Source organism: Cottoperca gobio, chromosome 18 (genome assembly GCF_900634415.1).
Source record: "Cottoperca gobio chromosome 18, fCotGob3.1, whole genome shotgun sequence".
Lineage (NCBI taxonomy): Eukaryota > Metazoa > Chordata > Actinopteri > Perciformes > Bovichtidae > Cottoperca > Cottoperca gobio.
The window spans coordinates 1,802,167-1,829,890 of NC_041372.1; the positions used below are offsets into that span (position 1 = coordinate 1,802,167).

The window sequence follows — 27,724 nt, forward strand, 5'->3', positions numbered from 1 at the left end:
TTCAGTTTCACTTGTCCTGTCTTTATTCTATGTTTGGCTCGTCAGTCATCAGTGAAGCACTTTAAGCTGCACAAACCTGAATCAAATGTGTTAAAATGTAGTCTACGGTGTATATTTATCATAACAGAGAGTAAAAGGTGAGATATTAAAGAAGACACGGTTTATAGTAAGGACCGCACAGGTCCACTTCCCTGTGCTGACGTGTATGGGTTCCCCCTCTTTCACGCATGCGCACAGCAACATACACAAGTTAGCTAAAAAGCACATCACCAAAGCCAGAAGTTCCACGATTTAGTCTTCAACATAAAAGCATAATGTAACGTTTTAAACAAATATGTGGGCGTAAAAAACATCAAATGTGTTTTATTAAGCTGTTAAAAATGTAATCTATAGAAACAAGTATTGTGTTTGTGTCATCCATATTGAGTAAAAGCGTTTATTCGTCATTAAAGATTTTACTTTGAAATGTTTAACCGGAAACGTTGAGTCTGAAACTAGTAACGTAGCGACCGGCGCTTTGGTGGAGTTTGACGTGGCACTCTGCTTTCACACAGTGAAGAGGACTCTGCCCAATATTCAGGTAAATACCTTTACGACTATATTTACACTTAAAGCCAATACAAATGTGTAATTCTAGCTCGTATAATTCTTTATTTGACGGTGTTTGAAATGTATGTGCTTCTTCTGGTGCCAAAGGAAAACTTTATAGTAATTTCCGCGTAGCTAGCTAGATGTTTCCTATCAATATGTGATCAACACTGTACGATGTGCTGGCATGTTACTGTTCGATATAAAGGTGTTAAGATGTGTGTCACAGCCAACATATGTCACACCCAGAGGAGAACGTGTGTTTGTTCAGCTGGATGTGAATGGAAATAAAGCAGGGATGCTTAAACCTCTAGCCATCATACATAACGGTCTTTGACGTGGCATTTCTTGGAAGTGGCAGACACGATTGCACTGAATTAACCACGGCTAATTGCTGCTCTTTTATGTTTTTTATTTGGGGTAAAACGTGTTCAATTGGTTTATTATCCAGTAATAAAGGGCTTTCAATAGAGTTGTCAGTACGCAGCTGTTATTTATGTTGACCCAGCTGTGCCGAAGTTCAACTTGTTTTAAGAAAGAGTCTACAGGCCCATTACTTTTGTGACTTTTATTGTGAAAGGGAAAGTGTTTTAAGTGTCTTAATGCAGGCCTTGATGTTATTCATATTTACAGAATAGTGCAGCTGACGTTGAATTGTAGCACCTGTAGCATTGTGACAGCAAAACAGGAACTCCTGTAGTCACTTGAAGATAATATTAGTAAGGTTAGGCCTCCGTTATCTCTCAATAAGCAATGCCAAAGGTCCAAGTTACACAAGTGTTGATGATTGCATGAGGTCAAATATCAGTTGTTCTTGGTGTGGCTTTATAAACATGCTAGATCTGTGAAAAAGGAGAAATAGATACAAGAGTTACACCAGGAAGTGTATACTGATAGATTAAAAAGGCGTAGTTAATTTCTGTTTGTCAAAATGAAGTAGAAACACTAAACTACACGTATGCATCATGTAAGGAGCTGCAACAGTTAACTGAACTGTTTTGATTATCCATTATAGCAGAAAATGTTAAGAGTTCCTGCTTTTCTCCGTTTTGAAGTGACAAAAGGCATTTAAAAGACATCGCCTTTGACTTTGATAAACTGGAATGAACATGTTTTACTATTTTCCGACATTTTATCAAACAAACCATGCCATTGATAAATCCAGAAAATAATCTGCAGATTAAATCCATAATGAAAATAATCGTTCCCTAGTACATGACCTGTATATTTCACTCTTTCCACTCATCAGGTTGTCAACACATTCATCCTGGCATGAGAAGACAGTAACATCCCATCAGAATGAGTCAACAGGGTTATGTTGCTGCACCCCCATACTCCCAGGCTCAGCCAGGGATGGGGGGCTACCAAGGTGGATTTGGAGCCGGTCCTGCACAGCCCCTCTATGGGCACTATGGGGGTCCGCCTCAGGCCTTCACCGCTCCACCAACAGGTAAAGGACTTTGACTCGTTTCATTTAACAAGTCCAATCTTGCTGCCTCGTGCTTCTTCTCCATAATAGAAGTTCACAATCCCTTCAGTTTAGCCTTCAGTGATGAAGTCTGCTGTTTTGGGCTGATATGAATATTTTCAAATAACAGGCCTGAAGTGCTTGCTTTGCAGAATATGTCTCCTAACAGCTGAGTGTGTTTTGAACAGGGTTTGTACATCGTCTTCAAAGTGCCATGCTTGAATTTGAATAACAATCCCTTTGTCATATTTGTTTGATGTCTCCTGGCGTCTCACACCAGACGGCAGCGGACTGGAGCTAGCCAAGCATTAAATAATCATGATCAAAACATACAAAGTTCATATTAACAGCTGGTAACAGTGATATTATACTTTGATTGCTGTGGGTATAAAAGAGTTCTGTAAACTTTCTTTTTGACATTTTTGGTTTGGGTACCTTGAAAGTGCTTGAGTTTGACCCTTTAAAAGCTTCATGAACCCAGTTTGTATCGTATTGTTCTCGGTGTTTTATTTATCATTGAGTGGATTTGTTTGTCTGGCCTTTTAAATATTTAATGTGCTAAACCACTGTGATAGCATGCCTGTTAAGTACCAGCAACTCAAGCAAAGATACAGGAAATCTATTGGTTGTATTTGAAATGTCACAGCACACTGAAGCGATCTCTGTAAGTGCAAACAAGTCCCTAACATCTGAGAAGAACTAGTGATATAGTAGAAGGTCTGTCATGAGAAGGTCTGTTATGCGGTCACACTGTTGTTGTGAATGGACAGCACTGTTCCCAGGTTTCTTTTTGAATCAACCATTTCAGGCAAAGAGATGTGTTTGACAAACTTCACATTCAGCTGTGTAGCTTTCTTTAGAACAGTCTCAGTCCGCATTGAGGACCAAACTCTGACCCTGTAACAACTCTACGCTCTCATGTTGACATGAAACAGTCTTTGAGTCATGTTCAGCTGCTTTGACAAGCTGCATCAAAGATTTTGATCCAGAACAGACCTCTGATCCAGGCCATACAAATACTCTGTACCCATGGTGTCTGTTACTCACTGCAGGTATGATGAAATCACCAGTTTCCTCTGCCGCCGGTATGCCTCCACCTCCAGCGCCCAGTCAGTACAATCCAAATGTCCAGCAGAATGGTGCACATCCACAAAGGTGACAATCTTCACTGCACAGCAACTGCATGGCACGGCTCATTTCCTCTGTGAAATCAACATGAGGAGATCATGAGTTAAAGTATTGCAGTTAAAATACAAGTAGAAAGATATCTACAGATGACGTGCAATACAAGACCACCATGTGTTTTACTGATTAAACTGAGTGATATGAAGTAAAACATGTTTTAATCCGCAACAGATCTATTTGGACCACGTTAGTAAAATGTCCTTCTGCATGTTAAAAACTGCTTTAAGTATTAGACGCTTCATGAGGCCACACTGTACCTGCTGTATAATGATAACATGTGTTCCTCAGATACCCCGCTCCACCAGCTGTTTCTGCTTCTTATGGACAACCCCTACAGTCCCCGTACAGCAACATGGCCTCTCCGGCGCCGCCTCCAGCACAGCAGCTCAACAATCAGATGAGTGCTATGAACCTGGGCAATTATGGTAAGTTTGATATTTACCGTTTTGTACTCTTTACAGATAATGCAGCAGGGTGTGGCAGACGCAACATCAAACACAAAAGAGCAGTAATCCGCTCTATTGATTATAGAATGTACTCACCAGATTGTATTTCTTTATTTCCCGTCTTTATTGTGTAGCCTCAGGTCCCATGCAGAGCCCTCCTCCTCCAACAAGCTCTGTCGCCCAGCAGCCTTTCCAAACAGCCCCTCCACCAGCAATGGGCCAGCCACTGATGCCTCCAGGCCCGCAGTCACCCCACATGTCCCCTCACATGTCTCCACTCCAGTCACCCCCAGCGGGAATGCCAATGGCAGGCCCTCAAATGGCAGGCCCCCAAATGGCAGGCCCCCCGATGGCAGGCCCACCGATGGCCGGCCCACCAATGGGAGGCCCACCCATGTCAGGCATGGGTCGACCCTTCCCTGGGCCGCCTGCTCTTGGTCCCGGAGGCTTCCAGCAGCAGCCTGGTCCCGGAGCCGTTGGTCCAGCAGGATACCCACAGCAAGCAGGTGACTGTGACACTAAAGCAAAAAAGATCAAGCGCACACAAATCCAAAGTATTTTTTAAAGGGATTTTACAGTTTTTAATCCGTGTGTGTCCGTCTGCCGCAGCTAATCTCACAAACTACTGGACCCATCAACCTAATATTTATTCTTCTCATGTATGACTGTATGCTCAAAGACCTCAGGGTTGCGATGATTCACAATTTCTGAAACATTTTATTGATCATTAATTGCTGACTCCTCTTAACCGGCCGCAAGTGACCAACAACTGCTTCAGCAGAAAAAAGGCACTTCTGGTTAAAACAAGCCTCGCCGCGTCTGTTGCCACATCCTGGCCTGTCGTGGCTCATAAAGTGACATCGATAGAAAATACAAATCCATACAAACCCAACACGTTATGTTGAAGCAAAGACACGATACGAGATAAATAAACCCCGTATTTGTTGCCATCAGGGAGCTGGGAGGGTTTGTTTGTGAGGGAGACGCACCTGCAGGAGATCTGCACTCTGATTACACTTTACGAGTTCAACTTAACATTGTATTCTGTGGTCAGAGAAATCTCCTGCTTGTCAGACAGAAATGAACAGCAAATAGATTATTAATAGGTTGCAGTTATTAAAAATATTTTAAAACCATGTAAATCGTTTTTACACAATAAAACGTGTGTCTTTAATTCTTCAATATGTGTTTCAATGTACAGGTCAGTTTGGGGGACACATGACTGGGCCTCAGCCAGGCATGCCAGGGGCCTTTCCTGGTGCCCCAGGGGCCTTTCCTGGTGCCCCAGGGGCCTTTCCCTGGGGCCCCAGGGGCCTTCCCTGGGACACCAGGTGGACTGGCGGGACCACCTCAGAAGAAACTGGACCCTGACTCTATCCCCAGCATCGTGAGTAGATCCTGCTGGGACTGCACACCTTCACATGTCAACATACCTGACGTCGTTCCACATCTTCTGTCTTAACCTCTCGATGAGTCAGATTGTACTGTAACGCACTACGTGTCTGCTTCAGACTCAGGTCATCGAGGATGACCAAGCAAAACGGGGCGGACAGGTCTACAACACAAACGCCAGAGGACAGGTTCCACCTCTGGTCACCACTGAGTTCCCAGTACAGGACCAAGGTAACGTCTACAAGCTGCACACGTGTAGATGCTCGTCTGTAGAAACTGTAGCATTCAATTATTAACTGTGTTTGTTTTTGGAGAATAGATCAAAATGTTTTTAAACGCACTTCTATACAGCATGTGTTCATAACGAGCACGTTAAGGTTATATTAATGTTACTTTTGTTCAAATGTAGACATTTTGAGAGTTTTCATTCCTGACTATTTGTAGTAATAGCAAATTAAACCTGAAGTAGTAACAGTCCACACTTCTTTCTAAGTGAGTGGTAACAGAAATGTGCTTTGTCATGATATTGACGTCATTGACCTTCTTTTTGCTAATCTCAGGCAACGCCAGCCCCAGGTTCATACGCTGCACCACCTACTCCCTGCCCTGCACCGCAGATCTGGCCAAACAGTGCCAAGTGCCCCTGGCTTCCATCATTAAACCCTTTGCCAGCGTGCCAAAGAATGAGGTAAGTCGTGGCTTTACTTATGACGTAAAGTTACCCCATCTGATTTTATAAAGAAATAACAACAATACATAATCAGCTTCTAAGATAAACCAAATAAAGACTGATTGGATTCCTCACGGTCTTGCAGGGAATGATACATTGTAATACTCTCCAGAGTCTCCCACAGACTGAGAATATACTGCCTCCTTGTGATTACAACTCTGTGTGTTCACACATTGATGCATCACATGTTCCATCTGTACTTTTGGCTTTTCACTACAATACAAAACTCTTCTTGTTGAGCCTAAATTCTGTAAAGAGAAAACTTTGCATGCAAAAGACATTCATCCCACATTAAAGCCTTTCTATCCTCAGAGACTGTTTTTTAAATGTTGTCCAAGATCGTCTGCAGAATGACTCATGAAACTTGTGGGAGACTCCACTTCTTCTGCAGTAGGAACAGAAATTAGTGCATATAATAAAATCTAGCCGTTAGAGCAATTCTTAGGTAGTTAAGGCCTTAATGTATGGTTGTTTATGAGATCTGCGTTTATTTTTAAAAGATGATTATTAAACAAAAGCCAGTATGCAACAGCTAAATATACTTCTCCTTTCATAGATGTCTGTGTGTACAAAAGTGAAGTTGTCCTGTGAATGACCTCCTTTTGGATCGTATGTGGTCCAACAATCCCTGCGTAGATATTTCCCCCCCCCCCCCCGCCCCCCCACTCGCCTCCTATTGGCCTTTTTAGGCAATGTTAGCTTCTCTCATGTGGCCTCAGGATAATTAGCGAATGTCAGATCTGCAGGGACCGCTGGTTTATACAACAGCAATCAAAACTCCAGCATTTTGCACTCTCAGATGTGAGTGTCTCTCGTGGAGCGTGTTCACACTGCAATTATACCAACATAGTCAAACCTAAATGGAAGCTCTGAGTCTGTACAGAACTTAAAAAGCGTTGCTGTTGTGTTTGCATTGTTTTGTTCTCTGCACTGGGTACACAGCTCTTTGAGAATGTAAACACTTGAGGTCTCCAGTCTGCATGGGTTGATCATATTTGAGTTCACTTGAAGCCAACTGTTTCAATTTCGCCTGCAGGGAGTCTTAAATAAATAGTTTGCATGTAAAGCGTAACAGTGCTGTGGTATTAAACAGCTTCATGCTTAGCATTTATATTAAACAAAAGGCAAATGTTCTGTATATAAAAGGGCAGTGTGTGTTGTTTGGGTGCCATGGAATCACTGATGCTTCAGACACAGCAGAATTTACACGAGTGCACAGTATGTGGAAAAAAAAGAAATACACCACAATCCTTATCTAATAGCTGCAACGGTCGTCAACTTCCTTTTAAGGAACTATTTTTGAAATACAAGGGCCAGCTTTAATTTAGGACCCTAATGTCTTTGTGTGTGTATGTGTGTGTGTGTGTGTGTGTGTGTGTGTGTGTGTAGACTCCTCTGTATGTTGTGAACCACGGTGAGACCGGCCCAATCCGCTGCAATCGATGCAAGGCCTACATGTGTTCCTACATGCAGTTTATCGACGGGGGGCGTCGCTACCAGTGTGGATTCTGCAACTGCGTCAATGAAGGTACAATAAAGACAGATCTACGTCATCCCAAAACAAGATGCATCACATTCACTTTGAAAATCAAAAAGCAAAGTAGATTTCATTTAAAGAACAAGAAACGTATTATATCTTAATATATCGTGCACATCGTTACTCAGTTTGATTTCTTTGTCTTACCGTAGTGCCAGTCTTCTATTTCCAACATCTGGACCACATGGGCCGGAGGGTGGACTTCTACGAGAGGCCTGAGCTGTCTCTGGGATCCTACGAGTTTGTAGCCACGCTGGACTACTGCAAGGTACAGGGCAACTACTGAATATCTGTCGACCACCATTCAATACCCTTCCTGCAGAGTGGAGATGCACCGATCGACCGGTCGCACACATGTGCCACGTGATAGTTTCACGTCGCGCAGCAGCATAGGCGACATCGTCACAGCCACACACACAGTCTGCCTAGAAGATTTAAATCTGTGCATCTCTACATTACATGCAGGGGTTGTTTGCTGGTGTGAAGCAGACTATGCATCGAGGATTTGACTCTGAAGGTTTCATAAAAGATGTCACTGAATGTGGCTGTATTCACAGATGTCTAATGTGGTACAAGACAGGATTGCATTACTGATTTCTCTGAAGGACCTTTTGGCACCCTACATTATTCATCGTGATCTGCCACAGATAGTGTTCAGCTCGGTTGTTTTGCAAACACTAGAAAGACAGCAATGCCAATCAAGTGCACATCCCCATGGAGGCTGTGGCTGTTGTTGCAGAGCTGAGTCACTCCACTGGCCTACTTCTGCTCTGTTTATTCAGACTTATAAACAGCCTCTGCAGGGCAGCCATTAAACTAAAGCCTGCAAGGTGATTGTCTTGTCATGGGTTGTAACTGTGGAAAAACAACAACGTCTTACTGACAATCCCCCTCACACACACACACACACTCATTGGCCTACATACAGGAATTCCTAACTGTATAGGTCTCCTCACAGCTACCCCAAGTTATAAGCAAGCACCAACGGAAACCAAACCTCCGGTATTTGAGAACTAATAAGGCCCGAGAGTAGACCGCACGTTTTCACATGGTGTGATTAGGACCTTAAATGAGACTATACAGGGTTGGGAAGAGGAATACCTATTAGTTTATTCAAGAGCAAGCGTCTCGTTTCCTTTAGGATTCAGGTGTTTTATGCTGCATGACTGTCAGGATTTTAAAAATAGCGACTAATTAGTCACACCTGCTGCCGCCTTCTCAACACAGAACAACAAGCCTCCGAATCCTCCCGCCTACGTCTTTATGATCGACGTGTCCTACAACAACGTGAAGAGTGGACTGGTCAAACTGATATGTGACGAGCTGAAGACTCTACTGGAGAATCTGCCCAGGTACACACACACACACACACACACACACACGCTCACACACTAAAGGAAGCAATGCAACATGCATCACCTGCTACATGAGGTGCCGCGCATGTCGTCGAGCCCCAAGAGACGGCTGTTCACAAATACATTTCACATCCAACTTGCCAAAAAAGGACCTCAGTCACGTCCTAAACACCGAGCCAACCGTTTGTTCTCGTCTGCTGAATATTTCCGCATGACGTTTTGCAGATGGTGGGTATCGGTTAGGGAGAGTGCAGAGGCTGCCAACAATGGAAAATATTACAGTGCAAGCTTTATATCTGCAGAGAGGAACATAAATCAATAAATGTTTTAAGTCTGATTTAAATGGTTCTCTCTCCCCCGTGTGTGTTTGACTTCAGAACAGGTGAACAAAAGGTTTCGCCAGGATAATCTTTAGTTCCTTAAAGTTCTGTGAAATGTGAGGAAGAACGTTTGGGAAGAAGATTTCTCTATTTTATTTGTCAGGATATTTTCAAGTGTAAAACTCATTTTTATATCAGTATTACAAAAATAAACCTAAAAATTGATCCTGACAAAAAAAAAGATCAAATGTCAAAACACATGATAAAACAAACGTAACTTAGAAAAATGATCAGGGCTTCCGTACTTCTCTGAAACATCCAAAACTCTTTCTTTGGTGAGCATCACTCCGTCAGATAGTTTTAGATTCATGGTGGAGGAGAGGATGGAGTTCTTCACGTGGTTACTCCTAAAATAACTTGAAGCTCTTTTCTTCTCTCCACTTGATTAGTGCCAGCAGCAATATATCCACATGTGTCTGCTGCCATGACATCATCTTTAAAACACTTCAGTATAAGTGTTCTCTGAGCCCCTGTGCAGCTGGTTGAAGCTTTACTTTGCTTTTTACAGGCAGTAAGACACTCTGCAATGTCAGTCTGCAGTAAAGCATGTTTAATTCTCTGAAGATAAAACTCAAGCCTGGTTTAAGTAAATGCAGAAACACTTGTGACACACACACACACACACACACACACACACACACACTGTGTGTTTTAATAACCGTCTGTAGGGAAGAAGAACATTAACTGGACATTATGGTGGGAATAGAAGTATACAGTTATTCAGTAGGACTTATTAGAAGTGACGCAGGCTCGTTCTCTCTCTCCCCGCCAGTGAGGAAGGCATGGAGAGCTCTGCCATTAAGGTCGGCTTCGTCACCTACAACAAGGTCCTGCACTTCTACAACGTCAAGAGCGCTCTGGCCCAGCCGCAGATGATGGTGGTCTCAGACACAGCCGAGATGTTTCTCCCGCTGCTCGACGGCTTCCTCGTCAACTATCAGGACTCCAGGGCTGTTATCTCCAAGTAAGACACGGGTTATTGATGTGTGAAGGAACCATTTATCTGAGACAATTCAGAAAGAAAGAAAAGAAAACCAATGCACGAGAAAGACAAACACTGAATCAATGTTGAGAGTTTGACTCGTTTCAAGCGGACATGAGGATTCAACAAGGCAAGTAAGAACAACGTGACGTGTTCTAATCTTCCCCTCCAGCCTCCTGGACCAGATCCCTGACATGTTTGCAGACACCAACGAGAGTGAAACGGTCTTTGTTCCCGTCATCCAGGCCGGCGTGGAGGCGTTCAAGGTCAGCCAGTGTGACAGCCGTCACCACGAACTGCAGAGTGACGTGTGGCTGCCGTCTCTCTGCATTGTAATATTGTCTTTAGGAGGGCGACTTTAAAATGCTACATGTAGTAATCTTATCCAAGTATCACAAGATGAAACTTAATTAACTTTTAGATAGTTTTGAATTACCTCAACATCAAAGTACAAGAGCAAGTTAAAGTGGTCATCCTCCGAGGACTCAAATCATCTTAACTTGGAGCGGCGCCAATATAAATGAAATTAAGTCATTAACCCGCTTTGTATCATGTTCGCTGTAATCTTTGTGATGACTTGTGCTGTGATGTTGTGTCACAGACAAAGTAATGGGGAGATTTCCACCCAGTGAAAGCTTTTAGAGGTTATTGCGAGACTCGTGTTGTAATGTGTTGATGACGTCGTTATCGTTCTTTCGTCTTTAGAAATGTAACCCTGCTAATAATCCCACTTTTACTATCTCTAATCTGATGATTTAATGTAACTAATAACATGTAGTAAAGCCAAAGCACACAATATTTCAGAGGCACTGCTCACTCAACTGATATGTTTGTGTCCAACGCAGGAATATGAGGTCAGTCTTTGGCGAACAGGAAAGGAAAAGTTCACACAAAGCTTTTGATTGGAAGCAGTTGTTGCATTACACAACAGATTCTGTGATTGCTTACAGCTTCATCTTTCTGTTAAAGTCTTTATTATGAGGGAGAATGTAATCCTGGAGGTAGTAGCATTAAGGAACAAGGCTACACACCTGTGATCTCTCTCATCCTCATCCTCTCCCTGCAGGCAGCAGAGTGCAGCGGAAAGCTCTTCATCTTCCACTCCTCCATGCCCACTGCTGAGGCTCCTGGAAAACTGAAGAACAGGGATGACAAGAAGCTGGTCAACACCGAGAAAGAGAAAGTGAGACGCTGCTTTCAGCTCATCCTCAACTCCAAATACAGACGGCTGGCAGCCAGTAGAATCTTTATCCAAATACAATTCTCCGTTCTTTCCGTAGACCCTGTTCCAGCCTCAGAAAGGAGTTTATGAGCAGCTGTCGAAGGACTGTGTGGCACAGGGCTGCTGTGTGGATCTCTTCCTCTTCCCCAATCAGTACGTGGACGTGGCGACGATGGCCGACGTGTCCTCGCACACCGGAGGCTCCGTCTACAAGTACAACAACTTCCAGGTACAACATTTGGCAAGGCCACTCCAAACACACAGAGGAGATGGACACTCCTTTACATCTTGTCATTGCACTTAGTCGTCATTTAAAGCTCCAGCGTGGAATCCCCAAAGGTAGCAGACACACATCTTCAGGACAAAGTAGACAAATCTCAATTTCGTTTCAGTTTCATCAGAGTGTGTGTGAGTGTGTGTGTGTGGGAGCTGTATTCTGTTATGGACTCGTCCCAAAGGAACTCTGCTACAAGCGTGGGAAATTATTCAAACTCTGAAACACACACAGGCAGGACAAAGCAGTTTAACACACGTGTAACACAATCTATAATAAGTACAGTGGTGGAAAGTAACTAACTTTCTATTTTATGCTATACTTCTACTTCACTACATTTTTAGAAACAAATATCATTTGTTTTACTGCTAAATGTGTTTGATAACTTTACAGGATTAGATTATTAATACAAAATGTAAAATCAACTCATAAAGTACGATGTGTTAATATTGATTGAACTACCCAGCAGCATATAAAGTCATGAACATGAGCTCCACTTCACCAGCTGCAACATTAAAGAGATGATTAATGCACACAGTCACATGTCTGAGCCCCAACGCTGCCACCTGCTGGTTAAAGTTTATGCAACAATGTTCTGGATGTCGTCAGGTGGAGACTGATGGGGAGCATTTCCTGAGAGACCTGAGGAAAGACGTGCAGAAGAGCATCGGGTTTGATGCCATCATGCGTGTTCGCACCAGCACAGGTGAGGAACGGTCCAGCAATCTGCTTTAGTTGTGGAGTCTCAGTAACTCAGTAATCTACACCTGTGTGTGTGTGTGTGTGTGTGTGTGTGTGTGTGTGTGTGTTCAGGTTTCAGAGCCACAGAGTTCTTTGGAGCCGTCCACATGAACAACACCACAGATATCGAGATGGCAGCCGTGGACTGTGACAAAGCTCTGACGGTGGAGTTCAAACACGACGACACGCTCAGCGAGGAGACTGGAGCGCTCATGCAGGTGTGTGTCTTTAAAAGTTCAACAAAAACTAAATCCCAGTTTTGTCAGGAGTTAAATCTCCAAAGTTTGCTGCTAACTTATGCTTGGACTCCGTTTCCCAGTGTGCCTTGCTGTACACCACCATCAATGGACAGCGACGTCTCCGCATCCACAACCTCAGTCTGAACTGCAGCTCGCAGCTGTCGGAGCTTTACAAGAGCTGCGAGACCGACTCGCTCATCAACTTCTTTGCCAAATCAGGTGACTGTCCTGGTGCTCTCAGCCACACCGAGGGTCAATAGGTTTAATGTCCGTTTGTAAATATTTAGTGTTAGTTAGTTTCTGTTAGGTATAATGTGTCACAAGTCTGGAGCTACATCAACACAGTTTACATGTTGGGGAACTGAAGGAATGTTTAAAACTCGAGTCCTTCTTCACTCCGACACCGTTCTTGATATTCATTACTACAAGACTCGACTGCATATGAAACAAAAGGGATTCATCTCCTATAATGTAAAGAGCTGACGGAAAAGATAAACTAAAGCTGATTTTACATCAATTCTTTACGACAATATCTTCCTCCGCTTATGTTGCTTTTAGTTTACGATGAGAAGCTGATCCACTTGTACAGCTTCACGTTATCTTTCATTTAAAGCACAGATAGTTTCACTTCCTCCTCATGGACTACGAGCAGCAGATCTCAGCAGCAGTCAGCTTTCTCTTTAGGTGAAGGTGCTGATGTACTGCAGCATCATCCTCACTGACCTTTGCTGAGTTTACCCCGTGCATCACTTGATAATCTACTAAAACTCACAGATTTATGAGTAGAAGAAGGATGATGAGGAAATGAGGAGCACATGTTCCACGTACAGTGCAGATGATGCTGAGCTGCTGTGTTTTATTACCGACCTTCAGCTGCCTTCTCGCTCCCTGCCTGACCTTTCTCGTCTTTCCTCCTCTAGTTCTCCTTTGCTGCAGTAAGGCCCGTCTGTTCCTCTCCCGTCTTTAACTAACTTTTACCTCGTGCCCTCTCAGCTTGCCGTGCCATGTTGAACCAGCCTCTGAAGAGCGTGAGGGAGATCCTGGTCAACCAGACGGCCCACATGCTGGCCTGCTACAGGAAGAACTGTGCCAGCCCATCCGCTGCCAGCCAGGTCAGAGCAGGACCGCACCTGGAAGGAAATGTGTTGAATTTAGGATCCAAAGAACTCCTTGATGTACATATGTGGTACAATACATGTTGTGTCTGTTACTAAACACGTCGTCTCTCAGAAAGTAATCAATGTTTGGATCCACATGCAGCTGATCCTGCCTGACGCCATGAAGGTGTTTCCGGTGTACATGAACAGCCTCATGAAGTCCGCTCCTCTGGTGGGCAGCACGGAGCTCTCCACAGATGACCGAGCCCATCAGAGGCTGTCCATCATGGCCCTGGGGGTGGAGGACACGCAGCTGCTGCTCTACCCACGCCTCACCCCACTGGTGCGGACACACTCTCTCACAATTCACTTTATTTCCGTTTGAGTTTTGAGTGCAAGCATTACACGTAGAATATAGATTAATATGCTGTTCATGTTGCTTATAGACGGGATGTGGAAATCTAAATGCGTCATTGTTTTCAGCACAACATGGACGTCAGCAGCGAGGCTCCGCCCGCTCCAGTGCGCTGCTCGGAGGAGCGTCTCACAGACTCCGGCATGTTCCTGCTGGAGAACGGACACTCCATGTTTCTGTGGCTGGGCCAGGCGAGCCCTCCGGACCTCATCCAGAGCATCTTCAACCTGCCCTCCCTCGCACACCTGCAAGGAAACTTGGTCAGAATCCATTTAACCTCTACAGATTTATAAACTAAATGAAACGGGAGGTTTTCAGAGAGACATTTTCTTACCTCTTGGTGTCTGGAGGAGAAAGTCTAGAGGATCCACAGTCGAGACGCTTCATACACATCTGATCATGATTAAAACATCACTTCAACATGTGGTGCTGGTACAGAAGATAAGAGACTTGTCTTATTTTACACTTAATCAACTTTCTAATTGTTCTTTTCAGAGTGAGCTGCCAGAACTGGACAACCCGCTGTCCAACAAGGTCCGATCCATCATCAGCGGCCTGATCGAGAAGAGGCCGAACTCTATGAAGGTAAGACACTGAGCAGCAACATGCTCCGGAAACATCAGGCCCTTTCCTTTAATACACATCATACATACATTTAATATACATAAGAGAAGAGAAGCCAGCTGACATGCAGCTTTGAATAATCTCTGCCTCCCTCTAGTGGAGATAGTAAGTACTTACGTTCCCCCACAACTACACGACTGGCACAAAGTCTTTGCACTAGAATGAATGACACGATATGTCAAATCTGAACCACCGTAAGTCAGAAGATTAATGTGCAGGTGACACACAGCTTTAAACGTAACAGATCACACTTTGCTTACTTTTCCTCTCTCAGCTCCAAATCGTGAGGCAGAAGGACAAACCGGAGATGTTGTTCCGTCAGTTCCTGGTGGAGGATAAGAGCCTGCACGGCGGAGCTTCCTACATGGACTTCCTTTGCTACGTTCACCGAGAGATCAGGCAGCTGCTCACCTAACCTTTCCCTCTCATGGACCCTGCACAAAGCTCACAGGGTCAGTCTCAGTCGAATCTTCTACAAAGACGGGAAGAAACCAGAAGCCAGAAGCCTTTTGAGATTTAACCCGAGAGTCCAAAGCTGCCTTTCCAACATGCTTTCAGTGTCCACACAGTATGATCTTCAAATAGCCACTTGTCACTTGAGGAACTTCTAAAACATGAACGCATCGAGCACGGACTGTAGAGCTCAGTCCCAGGATGCAATGCGTTTCATAAGCAATACACCAGAAATCTCCAGTTTCACAGGATCCAGACAAGAGGGTATTTGTGGACGATACTGCAGGTTCACTTTGTTATACAGGACTTTGTCCCATAAAGACTGAATATGTCTCATTTAAATATATATAAATAAATGCTTAAAGAAATTTTACAATATTTAAACGACTTATAAAGGCTTCTCCATTCTTTCACACTTTCGCTGTCCTCGTGGAACATGTACTAAATCAGTGTATTCATCATTTAGCAGAAACAACGCTGAAAGGTTATTACCGTCCTTACACACACACACACACGCACACGCACACACGCACACACACCAAAGAAAATCAGATTCTTTGAAGATTCATAGACTTGATCTTCAGCGACGCAGAAAACGTTTCCGTGTCCTGAGATTACAAAGAACACATCTGTTGCTCTGCAGAGAGCAAACTCGTGTCCTGACACTTCTTTTGTACACAAGTAGGAACTGAAGTAAAATAAAAAGGATGCTGAAGGGAACGGACTGCTAATGTTTTAGGGACCAAATATAAAACCGTCACAACAAGGGACAGAAATAATGATCTGCTCTTGTTGGTAGTGATTTATACATTCGACTTGAGTCAAGAGTCGGGACAATAGAAATCATCAGTTACGTTGGACAGGGCTGCAAATTCAAGATTATTGTTATCAATTAATCCACCGATTATCTTCTAGATTAAACGTTTGGTATATAAAGTTTCTCAGTACTCACTTTATTATGATATCAAAATGTTTGAGGCTGAAACCAGAACTTTCTGACATTTTGTACGAAAGATGACATAAAGGATGAAATGGATTCTTCTTCTGCGGACCGTCGTCGCAGCTCTCAAGACTTTAGTGTAAAAGAAGGTCAAGGTTCAGCCCAAAGCGCGACACCAGCGACTATAATCCGTCTGTCGATGATTTGTAACATTTCCGTGTCGAGTACAGCGACGGCATCGCTCTGTATTATAATCGCCTCGGTGTAATTCATGTCTGCATTTGATAAATATTGTACAATTTTGTGATTGTGTGGCCAACGAAAAGTCTTTTTGTACATGAAATACTTTCAGAATATTACCATCTGCCTTAAGTTGATATAAAAATAGTTGTTGAAATATATGTATAGATATACGTCCTCGAGGTCTATGGCTGATTTCAATCTTTTTGGTTTGTATGCAAACTTATCTCAGGTAATTGAGTACCTTACTATTTTAAGTTGGAACAAGTGATTGAAGTCAAGTGGAAAGATGCACGGTTCTGTTTCAGAGTTGACGTTTGGACCTTCATGGGCTCCGTGTGCCATGTGTATTTTATTCCAGACCCTCAGCAAATTTTGTCCGAATTAAATTCTTGACATAACTATTGTTGCTCAATTGTTTTTTGTGCCTCTTACAGTTCAAATGATTAATCTTTAATATGTGTGATCTTCCTTTTAGTCAGAAATCTACTGTACGTCATATTTTCAATTACAAATCATTCAAAACGTAAATGCAGACACTTTAATCAACACACAGCAAACAATAAGACATTTATTTCTTATTTCATGAGCTTTAATCAAGTGTTTTTGTACGTGTGTTGTCCTCCTGCCACCACCAGGGGGCGCCAGATGCATATTCATGCTTTAGTAAACTTATAATGAACAGATTGTGCTTTCTGAAACATGCACCATGAGATATTACAATACACCTCGTGTAATTCTTGCAAAGATAGAATTCAATTGTTCTGAAGTTTATGTCAAAAATTACTAATTTTCTGTGTGAAAATCTGACATTTGGTAACTTCTGTACCATCACAGGATAAAATGCTTTAATATTATATACAAGGAATCCAATAATTGTAGAATTTACCATCGTTGGCACCGTATTGCACATTAACGTAGCTTTGATAACCACACATGTAATATTCTGTAAACTTTAATATGCATTCGGTAATTTAACACAAATGTGAAAGTTTAAGGTGTATAGCGTTTATTATTTCACTTTTGATAGCCGACTTTGGATTTTATTTACAGAAGAAACAGACGTGCTTTTAACATATTTACAATACGTACACACATATTGTAGATATGTTAAACAGTCTCCATTAACACTTACTTTTCATAATCAGATTTCTGAGAGTTGTCAACAGAAACAATTTTACAAACAGTAAGGCACACACACACACACACAGATCAAATGGCTTGTTGTTGATGGAAATATACACATTATGTTCCATTTTCTTCACTAACCTAACGACCAACATGCCTCACTGAGGAGATGTTTATGTTTGTGACACACTGAATGAAACGCAACATGATAAACTGTCAAAATGCTGCAAATTATTCATCAATTCTCAAGTATGTACAGATTTCCGGCTGGTTTGCTGGATACTTCCTGTATCCAAGTCATTGTGAGAAAGTAACTTACTTACATAATGTCCTCTCTCAGTGATCCAGTAGTTTCCGACGAGCAACGGGAAGTCAAGTAAGTGAGACGTCTACCCAGCATGCCTTGCGTTTGCTCACATGCTTTAATCAGAGACAGCAGGAACCAATCGGGTGAGGGCAGCTGGACTTTGACGAGGAGGAAGACAGCAGGAAGCAAATTAGCACGCAACCCAAAAATAGATGAGAATACAAAGTTACAGAACCTTCGCTCCTTAAAAACAGTGAATCAAACGTTCCTTTAATAATGTACAAGCGACAATCCTCTGTACAATAACACCATATAAATATCGCGCTTCAGGAACACGTACAAACATTTTACTTTACAGGGAATATTCTTACACGGGTTAAATGAAAGACACTGAAAGCAGCATTTATCTCGTGACACATGTCGTCGTCTAACGTTATACTCGTGGTAAATATAGCTACCTGTGTGCTTCTGTAGACAAACCAGATACTGTGGTCCGCTTTTGACATCAATACAATCCTTGTGTTGTCTCAGTCTAGTAAAACATGAACAGTTGAAAAGTTTCTCATAGAGTTCTTATCTAATGCTTTATCTATCGTATATACAATTTGAAATGGTACAATGTCTGTTCTCTGAACGAGAAGACGATGAAGTCGGGTGAGAACACTCTGGAATCGAGAGCCAGTCAGGAATGTGAAAACAGAGAGAGAGGGGCAGGGGGGGGATTAGTCGATCGACAGAAACATGATCAACTACTTCTGATAATCCTTTAAGTAGAACTTCATGCAGCTGCTTCTGTGTTCTACCATTTGGGGTTTGGACTGAAACAAGACATTTAAAGACATCACCGTGGACTTTTCTTCAGACATTTTAGAAGCTAAAAATAATAAATCGGCGGATTAAATCGAAGTTGGTTGCAGCTCTGTACAAAGTCACAGTGGTTTCACTCGGCAGTAAATACAAGTCGTCGGGGCTGCGGAGACGCCTCCTCCTCTTCTCCCACACATCTCTTTCCCGTGCGTTTCGGTCGGGGGCAGTTTGCAGAAGTCGTGTTCAGAAAATAAAGAGACACTCCAGAGACTAATGGTGGCAGTCGACCTTGAACTTTTGAAAATTCAACCACTTCTCTCCTTTCAATTCATTGCTATGTAACAGTTTATAATAAGATGATGAGAAGGCGACTCATTCCAGAGTGTCCGCACCATATTGCCTAACCCTACTTGTGGCCCACAGTAATGAACGATATTTCCTCGATGATCAAACGTCCGCGTCTCACACTGTACACAGTTTGAGTCCGAGTCAGCAATTGGGCCGAGCTAAAGATGATGTCGTCCAAAGCCTCCGACGCCAGCCAGAAGTTAAAGAACATTTTCAAAGAGGTGCATTGATCGCATGATGTTTTCATCCTGCACACAGAAAAGAAACACCGTGATGAGACAATGCAAGAGAGCCAACGGCAGAGAGAGATGCGTCGGGACGTCCAGCTTACATTTTGGCAGCAGTCGATAAACTCGTCGATGGTTACCACTCCGTCTTTGTTCTTATCCATTTTCTGTTGGAGAGACAGAGAGATGAGAAAGAAAGCCTCTTTACCGCGACGGACAGCGACACTTGCAGCGACACACTTGCCTGAAAGAAAACTTCCACGTGCTGCTGAGGCGCCTCCTCTCTCAGGGCGGGGTATGTGCATTTTCCCATCATGTCGTAGATGGCCTTCATGATGTCCAGCATTTCCTGCGACACACAGAAAAAGCTCAGTTCACACAAGTGATAGAGAAAACACGTCAAAGGGAGTGTGTGAAGATCATTCTGTTGCCTTGAGATGTTGAGCTCAAGAGATTTCCTTCATCCGCACATCATCACCTCTTTTCTTCTGAATGACGGCTCTTCTAAAGTCCGGATGCTTATTATAATATGCTGATTCAGGGTTTATTTCTTACTTAATAATCTCAGAGAAGAAACACGTTTATTTCTCATACATTTACAACTTTAATCTCCGAAATGAGGAGCCTTTCCTCTGAATATTACCCCTCTCCCCTGGCTCTATAATGCATATATTGTTATTTAAACTGGCCCTAATACATCCTCCAGGTTCAAAGATGTGTGTGTGTGTTGACGCAGTTTAAAGGGACACACCTCTTTAGTGATGTATCCGTCTTTATTGATGTCGTACAGGTTGAAAGCCCAGTTGAGTTTCTCCTGGATGGATCCTCGCAGGAGGATCGACAGACCCATCACAAAGTCCTGCAGAGACGACACAATGTGCACATTTATAAACTATCTTTATGCAAACAGGGCTACTCAAAACCCCATGACAATACCATTAAGTATTATATTCACCATGCAGGAAGTATTTCAGCATCAACAGTTCAAGTATGTTGTGTCAGGTATTAATTATGATGACGCAGTCAAAGAGCAAACAGCTCGTTGTTCTAGTTATTAACCTCAGGGAATATTTCAGAAGTGAAGGGACCGCACGTTACATTAGACGACAGCGTTTCTGTCCTAGTAAGCAAAGATATGGCCTTCATGAATATTAATTCACGTGTTCATAAGCAGACTCATTCACAAAGATCAGGTTACACACACACACACACACACACTTTATTTTAGGAACAGAATTATGACAATAATTACCTCAAAACTCACAGAGCCGTTGTGATCTGTGTCAAATGCATTGAACAGGAAGTGTGCGTATGTAGAAGCATCTATGAAGAGAGCAAATATGATATTACAGAGTATTACAACACACGAGGAAAGTGGTTCAAAGGAAACGTTTCTGGACGACATCACAATGTGTCGTCTGATGAGACAGTCCAGTCACTGCTGTGGCCTTCCTCTCTCTCAACAGATATATCAAAGCCTCCTAATGTGTTCCCTCCTTGTTCCTCGGGCACACGCTCTGCATCACGATGAGCTCCACCCTGCATAAGTACAGAATACTTTGTCCCGCTCACATGTTCTTGGATGGAGATTTAACTTTGAGTGCTGTGGACAGTTCTTCTAAAACATGGAGGGGAAGACGACGTGTGTGTCGGGTGCAGCAGAAACAAAGCAGGCGGCTCACGTGACACAAACCTCCTTGTGGGAAGAACTGAGCGTAGATGACTTTGAAAGTCTCTTCGTTGACGACTCCGCTGGGGCATTCCTGGAACACACAATGGATTCACATTTAGCTCATGGGACTGAAGCTTCCAGTGCAGACACTCCACAGGTCACTGTCAAGGTCTTTTTAATATAGGGTCCCTTTGACAGCTGGAGTATCTTGGAGACACTGGCCCTGAATCTGTTTATTAAACCACTAATGACAGGGACCTCCGCCTCTCTCACGCCTGTGAGGAGAGCGGGCGGCGGCTCTCCTCACAGAGACGGACCTTCAGAAGTCTTGAAACTCTTCTAAAGGGAACTTAAACTCACCCCTTGCAAAGAGAACAGCTGACCTCTCCGGCTACACTGATGAACACCCAGCTGACTGCAGGGTGTGTCAGCTGCACCGGGACGTCCTGACACGACATTACAAACCACAGAGGTCATCGAAACACTTTCAGTTAAAGTTTACTCTTAAACTTCAGATTAATAAACGAGTTGCTAGTTTATCTCCGGATCCTTTTATTCAAATGTCCATCGACTAAAGATGCATTTAAGAAGGTGACATTTTATACCCTCGAGGACGCACACATTTTCTTATCGGACCTCGACAGTATCTCGGAGACAAACGTGTTCACTTAGGACGTATTTAAACTGCAAACCATCCAAACTCCAGCAGACGTCCGGCACTGAGGGTTCAGACAGAACTCCAGAACAATGCCATACTCGTACTCAGCAGATGACCTTCCTCAAACAACTTTTGCAGGTTCAATTTCTGTCGGGTGCGAAGCTGCACACCAGCAGGATATTGGATCTTAAGAGAGGAAAGACCGGGAGGCGCACGAGTACCTTCTCTATACAAGGAGAAACCATCGTGGAGGTTGTTGTAGGAAATCAAAGATAAGATACAGACTGTGTATGGGATGGAAACAATAACATGAACATCTCTGATACAGGAATTATAGACGTGCACTTTTATCTACCCGAGAACTGAAAGTTTGGATTTGTCTTTAAGAGTTTTGTGCTCCATTTCTGTGGGATGACTGATGTGAGCAGTACGAGGTTTCCTGCTTCCTGTGACCATGTTTGATCAGCGATGTTAGGAGAACAGAACTGGAAGATGAAACCTTTGTCGCGTCGCTTCAAACGGGCTCCTTGCGATTCAAGCGAGGAGGATGTCTGCACGACTCCCCCGACGCTCTTCTTCTGTTGTCTCACAGACCCAGTTGCATATTTTGCGAGCTGAGGTCAAGAATTTGGGGGAAGTTAGAGACAGAACGAGAACATCCCGTCTCCATATTGCAGTTTAGCAGCTTTAGTGAAGTCTAAGAGTGTGTGTGTGTGTGTGTTTACGTTCACTAGCGTGTAAATGTGGAGAACGGTTTCCCATGGTCAACACACTGAGGGAGAATATTATTGTGCAAAAAATGGGAATGTGCAAACAAACATTTAATGAATACGTTCATATTTGTGCTTTCTTAATACCAGGAGTTTGGGAAGAAGACTGTGTGTGTGTGTGTGTGTGTGTGTGTGTGTGTGTGTGTGTGTGTGTGTGTGTGTGTGTCAACACTAATAACACACTGATTGAGAGGGACAGTAACACACACGTCTGCGTCTCCTCACACAGCTTTAAGGTCAGTGAAATCCCTCTGATTGTATTTCATCTCTTCAGCCTCAGGAGGACTTTGGCCGTTTTTGATTGAGAATGAAGCGGGAGTTTCATCTCGTTATCACGTACAACGCTTCGCCTCTGCGGTTCAATTTAAAGTTCAGGGAAATAGTTTGACTCACTCCGAGCTGCCTTCAGGTCCCGGCAGGATAAACTTTGATGTCGCGAAGCGAAATGTCAGAACCTCGTTCACTGTTCTTTACACGAGTCATTAATATCTTGTGGAACTGCAGTTTTCTTTTAGATAACTTTTATCTGCTTCAGTAAAGCAGACATGAATAAATGACCCCATTATGATTCTCTCGTTTCCAACCCGCACCGAACATTTCAACATTGGTCAAAGTGCGTTTATAGTTCTGTATTTCTATATTTCTATTTCTTATCTCCCGTTTTTTAAGAATGTACTTTTTTTGCGCTAAAACGAAGGGAAGAATTTGGAGTTGTTATTTATTATTTATAGGTTATTATGCTCTGATTTTACTGCTCCGGCCCACTTGAGATCAAATTGTGGCCCCTGAACTAAAATGAGTTTGACACCCCTGCTCTAAATCAAAAGCAATGAGCAAAGTGAATAATATAAGTAGTTTGTTGTGTCGAATGATAACTAATGAAATCAGTTTCCTCCTGCCCTTGATTGTTGTTGCATTTGACACATTATTCATTGGCCATCTCATTTGGCAGAGTTCGGGGTCAGAAAATGTATTTGTATCCATTTGATACGCTTGTAAAATGAGCTCATCCGTGATAATAAAATCACAAATACAATCTGTGAAATGCAAAAACCGTCCAGGCATGAAATTCCTTTCCGAGACTCGTGAAGCGATGCGGCAATAAGCGGAGTGGGGAATGAAATAAACCCGTGAACAGAGGCATCGGCGCTGATGGAACAAAAAGTGTGAGATCTTAATCTAACTCCCGAGGCAGCGGCCCGAGCTGTGAACTGTGAAAGGCTGGAAGACTTAGCCAGACGTGAGGACAGTACTGTGTTGTACCCTGGAGTCCCAGGCCAAGGGATTTATGGTTCTCTCGTACCTTTAAGAAGACCTTTGCTAAAAGACCACCTTTAAAGCGAGACCTAGAGCTGGAGGTTTCGGTCCCCGCTCGACATATTGATAATCCAAGACAAAGCTCCACTTTGACCATCTGACTCTTAAAGTTTGTTGTCAAGATAAATGACCTCCTCCTGCCACCCACAGGCACTTGATTTGCTTGGAAACCATGGACAACAAGGACAAAGGGCTACATTCATCATCACGGGAACCATGCCAGCTCCTATTAGTCTGGCCGGCCCTACAAACTCTGCCAATGTCAGCGGGTTGAGGCACGACAGAGATGAGCTGTTTGACCCTGACAGTTAAAATATGTGCTACACTTTGGACGATGGACAGAAGCTATTTAGTAACTGCCGTGACTCATTCTCTTGGTCTTATTTGGACCACAACATCTGTGTGATTACACAGCAGTGACAACAAAATAACAGTAATCTGTGATGTAAAAGCAGGAGAGTCGACAGCAGCTCTGTACGTAAGAAAACAGTAACAGAAGCATACGCTGCTTTATCCTGTTTTAATCTAAATAGGATCATAATTAATAAATAAACATCATAGACTTCTTTTTGCAACCAGTGGAGTCGCCCCCTGCTGGATATTAGAAGTAATGCAGGTGTAAGGCTCTTTAGGTTGCCGCTTGGTCCTAACAAAGTGCTGGCCAAACTGATGTGTTGACCCGATGGTGACGGTGGTAGTGATGGGTGTCACAAAAGTTATTACAATTCATGGTGAGGGGAACTTGTATGTTTGCACCAAATTTCATGGCAATCCATCAAATTGTTGTTGCTAAAAATAAAATGGAGAATGTGTATTGTAATAAAGCTTTGGAGGGCGTCTATATTATTGTCTCCCTCAGCGTTAATGTAAGGCCTCGTTAGCACACTTCTTACCCCTTACTGGCCTCTCAAGTGGAAGTGGACTAATGGGCAGGCTTTGCAGGGACTTGGCTGGAGCAGGCGAAACAGGAAGCTGAAGCCCGATGGGGATTCCCCCCATCACAGGACTCTCGCTGTCCTCCTCTCTTTCATTGCCAGACAATTTGGGTTGAGTTAATTCTGGGTCATCTCATTACGCCTCACACCAGCGGTGACAAAGAAGTGAGCTGGTTTTATATGGGCTGCTCTGGAGGACTTTGAACTGATTGCTCATCAGTTATCTTCCACAAAGTGTTGGACACGACCTAATTATCTTTGGCACAGAATTACATTTTCTGTGGTAAGCGCAGCTCGACATGATCACTGTTAAATGGAGATGATTCAGCAGAAAGCATTCATCAGAGGCTTGATTCTTATTGTATTGCTACACAAGTAGAGTGGACGTTGAATAGTGATGAGAACTAGACAGAAGAGAAACATTATGATTGTTGCTGATGGAGCACGGCGGCGTCGTCACTCACATTTTTGAAGCCGCGGTAAAGAATCTGCAGCTCCTTGCGGGAGAAACGCGTCTGGGCTTCGAGCTGCTCCAGGCCCTCGGGCCGATGGCGGACTGTAGATAGTTCAAGCTCATCTTCAACGCTGTCTGGAGAGGAGGAGGAGGAGGAAGAAGGTCAGATGTGAACAGATGCTGCAAGTTAGTTTGAGGACAATAACTAAGCAGATAACCCCAGATATATGCCTCTTCTCCACCCATAATTTTTACATTTTGGCATGAAATGGTCACAAATCCATTTCGAAACCACTTTTCTCCTTTTAATTGCAAATGTTAGTTCAGAAAACAGAACAAAAATGCCCTTTTCTTCTCTACACCAAACACGACAGCAGAGTTAATTAGTGTTATTGTCCTGGTGGCAGGGAGCCTCCTCATGAACCCTGTGAAACGTTTTAATGGGCCTGTAATTATGGCAGATGCTGTCTGGGCCCCGTCACCGACCGCACTGTCCCCGCAGCGTTTGACTTGTCTTGTTGGCGCGGGGCCTTTCGTATACCTGCCGTGTGACAGTGTCGAAATGCCTCATTAGCTCCAACTATTGTGGCCCGTAGCCAAAAGGCCACATCTTCTAACTGACCACGATTAACGTGATGGAACCAATGCTTTGTATTCATAGGTGATGGTAACGGATATATTATATGGAAGTAAACATTGTCCAGAATGTGTCGACGTAGAGCTGAGTATATATAACTGTGTCCTACAAAGTTACTAAACTGCCTCCTCAATCATGTTTCGAGGGAAACATATTTTCTCCTGCATTACGATTGCAGTTTTAGACTCTTGATTAACGTTGTAAATTGATGATTTAAGTTACAGACTTACGATTTAAATCAGGGAACATTGACTTTTGGTTTCACGCGGGACACAAACAGGAGTCTCCTGAGTCAAAGTCCTTAAGGAACGTAAAATACTTTCCCCTCTAAACTACATTGACCAGGCTGAGATATGATGAACATATTCACCAAATTGTTAAATGTATTCTTTCAATTTTGACACAAATGCTTAACAGCAAGAACAATTTGACTAAACCGTCTGCATTGAAGTGAACTTTTGAATCCATGTAATACAGGCTATAGAGCAGGGGTCGGGAACCTTTTTGGCTGGGAGAGCCATAAAAGCCAAATATTTTTAAATGTATTTCCTTGACAGCCATATATTTAATAAAGTAGAGTTTTAAGTATATCACGTCTCCGAGTACTAAAAGCGGTATCAGTGTTTCCCCTACCATTGTCTGTGCCCCCCCAACAGAACCCCGCGCCCCCCTCTGATTTTTATGTATTTAATATTCACAACTCACTTTTCACATTGAACAGGTGCTCTTTTATTAAATAAACTAAACGCTGATGTTATTTATCTAATTTATGTGCACGTTTCTGTGTCTACTGCACTGGTGTCAAACTCAAGGCCACAATTATATCCGGCCCGCGAGAAAATATAATTTCTCTATCATAACTGGCCCGCCAGTTTTGGTAATTAAATCAATGCATGGCACAACCACGGGGAAATACATGTTGGAGGAAGTATCTAAATGTGTGAATGAAATGAAACTGCCCCGGGACAAACTGACGGGACTGACGACAGACGGAGTCTGCGATGTGATGAAAAGAGCGGATTAGTGCAGGATGCGGGAGAAGATGCAGCGGGACAACTGTGCAGGTGAGCTGACGGTGCATCACTGCATCATACACCAGGAAGCGCTGCGTTGTAAAACACAGACAGGAAACTTTATAAGAGTCAATGTAAGTCTTTTCCTGAGGAGATACATTCTGAACATGGCGGTGCGATGGCTCAGTCGAGGGAAAGTGCTGAATATATTTTTCGAGTTGCGTAAGGAAATCTGGCCGTTTTTGGAAGCAAAGAGAAACACAGCACAGATCTCTGGGACGAAAAGTGACGATAACGAAGCATTTCCCTGTTAAACCTCCAGCTTCAGGGCCGTGTGATCACAGACATATATGATGCAGTGAGAACCAAGCTGCCTGTGGGAGACTCTGATGCAGCAAGGTAACTTTGGTCACTACGTTTCCAAACACTGACAAACCATCTCCACCGCTGTGTTCCCGACTGTGCATGAACTGCTCAGCAATCCGTTTGCGGTTGATGTGGAAACAGCACATGTGAACATCCAAATGGAGCTGATTGAGCTCCAGTGTAATGACACACTCAAGGCAACGTGTGACTATGTGGGCGCTGCAGTTTCCAAGTTTCACCCCCGAAACGATGCCTTAATTTTGGCCCTCTCTGTGATTGAGTTTGACACCCCTGGTCTACTGCTTGCTTTGCGCAGTTTCTCCTCAGCTGTTTCGCGAAGGGTAGGGTTTCGCGAAGGGTAGGGCTCCGCCCCCCCCCCACACACACGTGCGCACACAGTTACAGTCAGAGACAGAGTGGAGGAAAGGAGAGGGGAGAACTAAAACAAAATCTGCTGCTAAATGTTTTACTTTAAAATGACAGTATAATTGTATTACTTCTTTAAACATGTTAAAAAATGTCAGCTCAAAATTGTCTGCGAGCCATAACACATCATCGAAGAGCCATAGGTTCCCGACCCCTGCTATCGAGGAAGAGTTAATGGGATTTTGTTCACAGCTGTTTAAGGCCGAGGAGAAGGAAAAGTCTGGTCCTCCCTCTGCCAGCATGGACAAAGGAGGGGCCAAGGTCTCTGACAAAAAGGGAAAGTGTCCGTCCTCAGCTGTGGGACCTTCCAAGGAGACCAAGTTAAAATGCAGGGATGATGTTGAGCCTCCA

General features: G+C 43.4%; 2 protein-coding genes across 7 annotated transcripts in view; one reads left to right on the forward strand and one right to left on the reverse strand.

The window, feature by feature from the left end:
• Positions 1-510: 510 nt before the first annotated feature.
• On the forward strand, positions 511-16,709 carry sec24d (SEC24 homolog D, COPII coat complex component). Its single transcript, XM_029454947.1, is given in 24 exon segments — positions 511-580; positions 1,838-2,038; positions 3,109-3,211; positions 3,530-3,666; positions 3,822-4,193; positions 4,889-4,967; positions 4,969-5,074; positions 5,199-5,310; positions 5,640-5,767; positions 7,199-7,337; positions 7,499-7,614; positions 8,574-8,698; positions 9,854-10,045; positions 10,236-10,329; positions 11,130-11,246; positions 11,344-11,514; positions 12,169-12,265; positions 12,373-12,518; positions 12,620-12,758; positions 13,533-13,651; positions 13,800-13,979; positions 14,120-14,311; positions 14,547-14,636; positions 14,950-16,709. Coding segments are annotated over 23 exon segments (3,246 nt in total). The 5' UTR covers positions 511-580; positions 1,838-1,887; the 3' UTR covers positions 15,091-16,709.
• A 591-nt stretch (positions 16,710-17,300) lies between these two features.
• kcnip4a (potassium voltage-gated channel interacting protein 4a) overlaps positions 17,301-27,724 on the reverse strand; it is a 116,395-nt gene continuing 105,971 nt past the window's right edge. For all 6 annotated transcript variants that reach the window (XM_029455146.1, XM_029455143.1, XM_029455145.1 and 3 more), the window contains 7 exons: positions 24,942-25,066; positions 20,819-20,888; positions 20,378-20,448; positions 19,877-19,984; positions 19,370-19,474; positions 19,230-19,292; positions 17,301-19,146 (listed from right to left, as the gene is read on the reverse strand). In XM_029455146.1, coding sequence (XP_029311006.1) covers positions 19,099-19,146; positions 19,230-19,292; positions 19,370-19,474; positions 19,877-19,984; positions 20,378-20,448; positions 20,819-20,888; positions 24,942-25,066 — 590 coding nt within the window. In that variant the 3' untranslated portion in view covers positions 17,301-19,098. The remainder of the gene's footprint in view (positions 19,147-19,229; positions 19,293-19,369; positions 19,475-19,876; positions 19,985-20,377; positions 20,449-20,818; positions 20,889-24,941; positions 25,067-27,724) is intronic.